Raw genomic sequence first — 9,173 nt, 5'->3', positions numbered from 1 at the left:
ATTTATGTTTATAAGATTAATCTGAATCTGGGATTAATTTGGGAATAATTCTGATTCTGATTTTGATTTCTGATTTCTGATTCTGATTTATGGGATTTGATTTTAAAATTGTTTGATATGGGAGAAACTTCAAGTAAAAATACTATGACTGAAATTATTTCTTCATCCTCTCATCGGATAACTGAGAAAAAATTGGAGGGTGGATCAAATTTCCACTAATGGAGGGCTATAGTTAAAATTGTTCTTACTGGACGGGGACAGATAGATCATTTGACTAAGACTATACCCATAGATGATGATACTTGGGCAATCGTTGATGTACGAATACTTGGGCAGATGTTTAATTCCTTGGCCGATAATATTATAGATTTGGTGACTCACTAACAAACTGTGAAGGAATTATGGGAGTATTTGAATGTGTTGTATTCTGGTCAGAATAATCTGGCTAGAATCTACGAATTATCCCAGGAATTTTATCAAGTAGATAGAAAAGGTAGAGATATTACCCAATATTTTGCAGATTTTAAAAGAATGTATGAAGAACTTAACTCTATTCTGCCTATCTCCTCTGATGTCAAAACTACACAAAATCAAAGAGAGCACTTAGCTGTTATGGGTTTCTTGGGAGGTCTTGGAAAGGAGTTTGAGGCAGTTATAGCACAGATTCTTGGTAGTGATCATGTACCCACATTAGCTGACACATTTTCAAGAGTTCTTCGTGTTGCAAGGGAGAGTACCAATAACTCTATAGAAAATTCAGCTTTGGCAACAATTTCTCGAGGCACTTATGGTGGACAGAATATAGGACGAACTCGAGGAAATAATACTGGAAAACCATGGCATCATACACCAACTAGTTGAGTCGACACTCTACCTCAAAATGGGGTTGCCGAACGCAAGAATAGACATCTACTTGAGGTAGCACGTTCCCTCATGTTTTCTATGCATGTGCCTCTTCGGTTTTGGGGTGAAGCCATTCTTATTGCGGCATATCTAATTAACCGCATGCCTTCCTAAGTCTTAGACCAATGTTGTCCCCTTGAGGTTCTTTTAGGTACAGTAGTCTTTACAGTCTCACCTAAGGTTTTTGGATGTGTTGCCTTTGTCCGGAACCATGTTCATGGAAAATTAAATCCTCGTGGGTTAAAGTGCATTTTCTTGGATTATCCTCCTACACAGAAGGGGTATAAGTGTTATCATCCTAGTTCTCGTCGTTTTTTGTCTCTATGGATGTTGTGTTCCAGGAACAAATTCCTTTTTTTTCCCTACACCTCTTCAGGGGGAGAGTTTTAGTGAAGAGGTTCCAATGTTGATTCCTCCTTTCGATATTTCTCCTGAGATTCCTACAGATGATCCTCCTTTGGAAGATGGAATGACCGGACAGAAACAACTAGTGGATGATATACAGGGGGAGACTAGACCTCTGAAGACCTATCAAAAAAGCAACAAGTGACCCCTTCTGAACCAAGCCAGTCAAAATTATCCGTTCCTCCAGGTGAGTCTGTCTTTGACCCTTCTTCTAATCCTAATTTAGACTTACCAATTGCATTAAGAAAGCAGCCTCGAACTTGCACCAAACATCCTATTTCCAATTATGTTTCATATCAGTCTCTATCTCCAGAATTTCAAAGTTTTATTTCCTCTTTGTCCTCTATTTCTATTCCTAATACTTGGCAAGAGGCATTATCTCACTCAAACTGGAAAGAAGCTATGGATGAGGAAATGCAAGCTCTGGAAAAAAAAACAACACGTGGGACTTGGTGACTTTGCCCATAGGAAAGCAGACTGTTGGGTGCAAATGGGTGTTTGTGATCAAGTACAAGGTAGATGGGACTGTTGAAAGGTACAAGGCAAGATTGGTGGCCAAAGGTTTCACTCAGACTTATGGCGTTGACTACCAGGAGACATTTGCCCCTGTTGCCAAGATGAACACAGTTCGTACTATTATTTCATGTGCAATTAATAAAGGGTGGAGTTTACAACAATTAGATGTGAAGAATGCCTTTTTGCATGGAGAACTCCAAGAAGAGGTATATATGGATATACCACCCGGGTATTCTACTACAGAGACTTATAGGAAAGTGTGCAAGTTAAAGAGGGCTTTATATGGGCTGAAGCAATCTCCAAGAGCGTGGTCTGGAAGGTTCCATAAAGCAATGATATCTAATGGCTATAAGCAGAGCAATGCAGACCACACTTTGTTTATTAAAAGAGATGGTTGCCACACTACTATACTTTTAGTATATGTGGATGATATTGTGATCACAAGCAGTAGTGAGGATGAGATTTCAGCATTAAAGACTTTTTTGGGAACTGAATTTGAGATCAAAGATATGGGAAAATAAGATATTTCCTAGGTTTTGAGTTGGCATATTCTAATAGCAGTGTATTTCTATCCCATAGGAAGTATACATTGGATCTTCTTAAGGAAACTGGAATGCTAGGATGTAAGCTGCTTGAGACTCCTATTGAGCCTAACCTACACTTGAAGGCAAAGGAAGGAGAACCAATTAACAAGATAAGGTATCAAAAATTAGTGGGAAAGTTTATCTATCTATCTCACAACATGACATCACATTTGCAGTTAGTCTTGTTAGCCAGTATATGCATGATCCCTATTCCTCATATTTGGATGCAATATATCGGATCTTGAGATACTTGAAGACTACTCCAGGAAAAGGAATTTTAATTTTAGCTCATGGACATTTGAAGATTGAGGCATATACATATGCAGATTGGGCAAGATGTCCAGATGATAGGAGGTCTACCTCTGGGTATTGTGTATATGTGGGAGGTAACCTTACGACTTGGAGAAGCAAGAAACAGGCTGTAGTTGCATGGTCCAGTGCCGAGACTGAGTTTAAGCGATTGCTCAAGGCATTTGTGAGGTACTATGGCTTAAAGGGCTGCTTCAAGAGGTTGGGACAGATTTGGAGGTTCCTATACAGTTATTCTCAGATAATAAGTCAGCAATCAGCATAACTCACAACCCACTACAGCATGATAGGACTAAGCATGTGGAGATTGACAGACATTTCATCAAAGAGAAGCTTGAGGCTGGACTGATCCATATCACCTTTGTTACTTCAAACGAGCAACGGGCTGATGTGCTCACAAAGAGCTTGAGCACGAAGATATTCAATTACATTATGAGCAAGTTAGGCATGATAAATATCTATGCTCAAACTTGAGGGGGAGTGTTGAAAACATGGACTGAGATTTCCTAATTCGAATATGATTATGTTTCCTCATAAGTCTAGAGTTTTATTTCTATATTTCCTTTTCGTACTTAGTATAGGACTTAACTAGGTTGCAACTATAAATACCCTATTGGGGTCTTGTGAATACTTAACTTTGAGAGGAGCAATTCCTCACATTACAACAAGTTTTACAAGTACAAAGCTAACTGACCTGAACTCAAGATGCACAAGCTTTAATCCATCTGAGATGTGCCTCAAACTAGGATGAAGTTGAATTTCTACCCAACCTTCTGGATATGGTGCAAACCGAACCATATTCAACAAGAAATCAACCAAGACTTGTTGGATTCTTATTTGATCACCATAAACAGCCAGGTCTTGGATATCCTGTGGAATGTTCTGGATTAACCGTAAACCTCTCTTTCTTAGCAGTACCATTACTTGGCTAACAACAGCATTATGACGCTTCCAATTAAAAATTCAGTTTTGTCGAGCTCCAAGGAACTGTTTCCAAAATAAGGGGGAAGTCTCAGTTCATGTTCAGCCAAATAGCAACATGTATATACTTGTGCATATTTGAATGCACTATCTCAATTAGCAATGGACATGAAAACTACTGACGAATAGTAATAAAATTGTAATGGATCTAACGAGAATGAAAACCAATGATTTATGTGGCATTTCATCCATCCTTAAATTCTACTTGATAAGATCAACATATAAGCTACACAAATTGATGATTTCAAATGCTTAAGGGGGCCTAACTTCATTTCATCAATCACCAAAGTAATGCATAGTATTAGGCCACCAGTGGCAAAGAAGTATTTTTAAGATGTAGCTTTGGTCAAATTCCATAGGAAGCACCTTAAGAGGTCCAAAGTTCACTTTAAGCATTGGATCACAATCAGATAATGCCATTTAGTATTAAGAGAAAGTCAGAACTAACAGGAGGGGGAAGAATAGGAAGAAGAAGTATGCACATGTTAAAGCCACCAGAAATGCAGGTTAGCCTAGCACCCCTGCATCTAATTATAATAATGAGAATAGCAAACATACCACTGATTTTTAAACAATAATGGCATTGCATTTAGAAAAGTGTCAGTGCATGGTTAGAAAAAGAGAACTATAACTGTAGTTTTTATTTTTGAGTTTCTGACTGAGTAGGAGCATCATGACACATCTGCCCAAAGACCTTACTAGTTCTGCTTGCTCATTGCTAGTATGAGCCATATTCAGGTTCCTTTGAAGGTATGATGTTAAATGTTCTGCAAATGAACATGACTGACTCCTACATTGCTTCCAGCTCAAAGCTAATGAGCATTCTACTATCCTTTTCTTCATTTTGTTCTTCCTATTTGTATATCTGTTCTACTGAGAATCCATATATCTCCAGGCATACTTGACCTTTTCCTTGTAATTATGTTTGTTGTTCCATCTATTCCATAATTCTGTTTTCCAATAACTTAATCCTTTTAAGGTTCTCTGCCAATTGTAAAAGCTGATACTGATTATGAGTTGAAGCAGGAGTCAGTCATTTCTTGTTTTCCTAGATACACTAAGAAAGAATGGGATTAACCCCTGAAAGTATTGAAGGTGACCACTGTGCATCTTAACAAACAGATAGCTGCTACAATGTTGCAGTATTGAAGCACACAGTCATAAAATAAACTCACAACCAAACAAATAAGCGTACAAGGGAACTCACCCTTCATCAATGCTTTCCAAGTTAACATCTGTAACTAATTTCAGCATCTGTTTCTCACAAGAAGCACTTGCCTCAAGAAATTGCTTCTGATCCATTGTTAAGTCTGAAGCCTCCCACATTGAATTAATAAACTTTATCCCACTTAGAGGATTTTTTACTTGCTGACAGATGTAGGCCAACTCTTTCATACTTGCAAAGCTTTTCTTCTCTTGACACCTCTGTACTTCTAGAGCCAGATGCAGTTCCGGGCTTGCAACCTGTAAGAAACAGAATGCACCGATAACCTGGCCCTCGATATTAACTCTCTTATTTGCCGTCAAAAGGGCCTGCACATACTTTCCATCCTGGTCAAAGAAAGCAAATGGAAACTTGTCTGTATCTTGTCCACTAATTGTATTGTGCAGCACAATCATAAATTTAGTCATAGCATCTAGGCCCTCAAGCCGGCAGCAATTGCCAAAAACCTCCCCAGCCAACATCTTCCCAATGATATCCCCTCTTCCCCACCCACTGAGCTTTTCCATGGCTGTGTTCCACTCTAAGCAACACATATTCTCATCTACTGCAAATGAAGGTGGTATCAGAGGACTGGGGCTATGTACAATAGCCTTGTAGTCACCTTGTATAAGAATGAATTTGTCCATCACCTCTTTCTCACCAGTGATATCCTGACCAACAAAGCATGCCAACAATGTTACCCACGTAATCCTTGCTACAGCAGGCATTGACAACTACAAAAAGAGCCTTTCTAAGTTGTTGCGAGCCAAAAGTCCTGAGCTTTATTTCTACATTTTTATCTTCTTCACCTGCACAAATCTGAATTAGGCGACGGAAACTCCAGACTAGATTAACTTTAGGTTAAGAATAAGATCCTGGTTGACCCAAAAAAGAATAAGGTCCTGCATTGGTTTGTCATTTATATGGAACATCTGAAATACCATTATTGTCAAATTAATCATTATAATAAATAGATATAGATATACCCTACCCTCTTTACCTTCTTCTTTCTTAGTTTCTTCCCATGCACTGGTGGTGATATTGCCTTAATAAAGTTTCTTAAAGTCCATGTCCTTAATCAAAATGAAATAACATATGAAGGCATATAAGCTCCTGAAAAGGACATTGGACATTTTCAGAATGGCATACAATGAAATTCAGCTTACAAGGAGGTGAACACAAACAAGTTGAAAGGAGGAAAGAGAGAAAAACAAGAAATAGGAGTAAAATTATGTGCAAATACATGTTTTCTATGTAGAACATAATGAGAAATTACGGGAGACACCACAAGTTATCCAGTTCTCCACTTTCCCTGGTTCAATAATACTTCTCATGCCAGCTAAATAAGCTATAATATAAAATAAGTTCAACAAAAAAGCATTATTTGGTTAACAATCTTGTTTATTTATTAAATCCATATTTTGGTTGCCCCAAAAAATTATTTTCTGGAAAAAGATCTAGAACTACCAGTAACAATAAATATTTACACAAGGGATTTACCTCTTAAAGCATGAAATAGCAACTTGTCGGCAACCTCTGCTGATTCCTTATGAACAAGGTCCTGAGCCAGTGACTTCCCCATGGCTTCCTTGACTGGAAGACCTGTAAGCTCTGCAACCTTTGCATTCCAAGCATTTATACAGCCCTGGGAATCCACACCAAAAATAGGAGCAATTGCCGTCTCTATCAGCCTAATCATCTCTCTAGCAACTGAGTTAAGCTCATCTACACCTTGCAATTCCAAATCCCCAAGCTGGGCATCGGCCACAACCTTGGAGTTGCTCTTCTCAGCATCTATAAATGAGTCTCGCATTATAATCTGTAAGGAGTGAATTGCATCCACTTCAGCATTCTCCCATGGCAAACTATGGCTCCTGTCCACTTCCAAGAATGACTTAAATGAAGAGCATGCTCCCCACTTTATTTGTTTTTCAGTATGGGACCGGAACCAGAACAAGAAATCATTAGAAGTGATATAAGCCACAGCCATTCCACAAACTGCATCACCAAGGGAGGCTGCTTCAGGGTATCCAGCACCAGCCAAGCTGTCTGTGCTCAAACCTGTTGAGTCCCCATGAAGAGCCAGCAACCACTTGATGATGTCCATTATCTGCACTTCAGTGGGAGTGGCACCAAGTGGGTAATACTTCCCTAGGTAGTAGAGTGCAGACCCATCACACTTGACAAGATCCATGATGCTGGGCACTGGGTGACAATTGCAGTAGGGGGATTTCGAAGAAGCATGTCACACAAAAGAGTTTGGGTGCGTAACGCATTTTTCTCTGCCAATTGAGATGCTAATTGCAATTCCATGTTCAATTGAAGCCCAACAGCTTTCATTAGGAATTCACAGGCATGGCGCAGGGGGAATGGAATATGTCGGGGAGAAGAGTGGTGACAGACAACAAGGCCCCAGAGTCTCATAGAGTTACATCCAGAAGTACCTTCTTCATCATTCCCATTGATAATTACAGCCAATGTTAATGAGGCAATTGAGCCTATTTCGGCCATATAATGGGCATGGCACCGGTGTGGGTGCCGAAGCATTGAACCAGCCAAGCACAATGGCTGCTTAAGTTTTTCGTCCTGAATAATCTGAACAGGAGTGGCATGGCAGTTGACAATCATCCTGATCCCATTCTGCTTGAACAAGAACCTAGCTGCCTGGGGTATGTCAGTAGCAGGATAGTGTAATCCCAAATAAGGCTCCAAATGAGGTTGTTTGCTCTCGGCAACAACCTCAACATGCTCATCCTCATGGAACTTATACACCACAACCCGGTCATACCCTGTTAGCTCCCTCACTTGTTCAACCACTGCATCACAAAGAAGCTGGATACCCCCACCGGAAAGTGACTGCAGACTAGAGAAGGCTCGGACTGCGAGCTTTTGCGACTGCACAGTACCAGTAATCGAAAGAGTTGGGTTCCCAGTACTTGCCGGCTTCAAGTCAATTACAATCCCCACATCAATTCTATGCAAAATGGCGTAAAAGGGTTTACCAGAAATCCTGGAATGGATCCAGAGAGGGTTTAATAACCTGATATCCCGAGCACGGAGAGCTTTCCCAATGAGAGAAGAGCTAGATGGGGCAAAAACCGTAAGAACGTCAATACCAATCGCGAGCGTTTGAAGTTTCTCGAGGGCAGGGACCGACTGCGGATTCAGGCCGACCATTTCGGTGGCGTTCTCGCTGTAAGCAATGACACTAAAGTTACAATCGTCGACTGCAATCAAACAGCCGAAGGATTGTATATAACCACCCCTCTGAATTTTGGATAAGTAAGCAGAGATTTGCAGATCAGCAACAGATTCCTCACTGATTTGAACCGATTGGAAATAGTCGAAGGACTTACCAGGCTCGCTGGACTGTTCGAAGACGGCATGGAGACGAGCGTCCAAAGTGTACCGAGCGGTGGCTCTGCTCATGGAGTCTCCGCGGTGGGATTGGACGCTGCTTCCGCCTAAGGAACGGGTTTGTTGAGCATTATTTCTCTGCTACTCGAATCCATTAAAACTAGTTCCGAGCTCTGTGCTACATGAAAAGCGTAGCTTTTACATGCTTCTTTCTTTCTATGGCTAGGTGGATGGTGGATGACGCCTTCAATTCTCAAGTTTCTTTCTTTCAGTCTCGAAGAAATCGAAGATGGAACTGGAAATGTTCGATAATGGAGTGATTCTCCACTTTTTTTTCACGCCTTTTACAGATGAAGATGATGATGCCATGATGGCCTTGGGAGTTGTAGAGGAAGGAAGCTCATCAGGTTGGCGCGAGAAATAAGACAAAACAAGTGAAATTTAAGAGCACCGGGTTGCCACAAATGCTATCCCGTTAAAGCTAAAAATGGCTCATGCAAGTACGTAATTTTGCTTCGCTCATGCGCATTACCATCAAACCGAAATTTTGACCGTACGATTCAATATTTTGGTCGAGATCGAAATCTCGATCGTTGATTTTTGACGGTCAAGATCGAAATTCTGATCAGACCTCCTGAAATGCTTGGCTTGATATGCTCATGACCCAAGCAAGGTCTGCAAATCTGTGGAGCATTAATAAAAGCCGACATTCCATTTTTTTTTTTTTTTTTTTTTTTTTTTTTGATTTGAGGTTCATCTAGCCCAGCTTACGTGCACCTCGACTATTCCTCAGGGGAACTTTATATAATTAATATAGGCGGGCATTTGCCCCTGGCCTTAAGGGGATTCGAACTCTAACCTCTTAGCCAACATTCGAATTTTGTTTGGGTCAACCATCAAGTCGGGGTTTCAGT

General features: G+C 40.3%; 1 protein-coding gene across 1 annotated transcript; it reads right to left on the bottom strand.

The window, feature by feature from the left end:
* Window positions 1–1,731: 1,731 nt before the first annotated feature.
* On the bottom strand, window positions 1,732–8,628 carry LOC149008522 (phytochrome B-like). Its single transcript, XM_089167245.1, is given in 7 exon segments — window positions 1,732–3,661; window positions 3,664–3,704; window positions 4,906–5,589; window positions 5,591–5,711; window positions 6,403–7,107; window positions 7,110–8,397; window positions 8,608–8,628. Coding segments are annotated over 7 exon segments (3,150 nt in total). The 3' UTR covers window positions 1,732–3,371.
* Window positions 8,629–9,173: the final 545 nt, after the last annotated feature.

The sequence above is a fragment of the Hakea prostrata genome, chromosome 8 (assembly GCF_041222555.1).
Source record: "Hakea prostrata isolate BN-2017 chromosome 8, UWA_Hpros_2, whole genome shotgun sequence".
Lineage (NCBI taxonomy): Eukaryota > Viridiplantae > Streptophyta > Magnoliopsida > Proteales > Proteaceae > Hakea > Hakea prostrata.
This window is presented reverse-complemented; position numbering and strand designations above follow the sequence as displayed.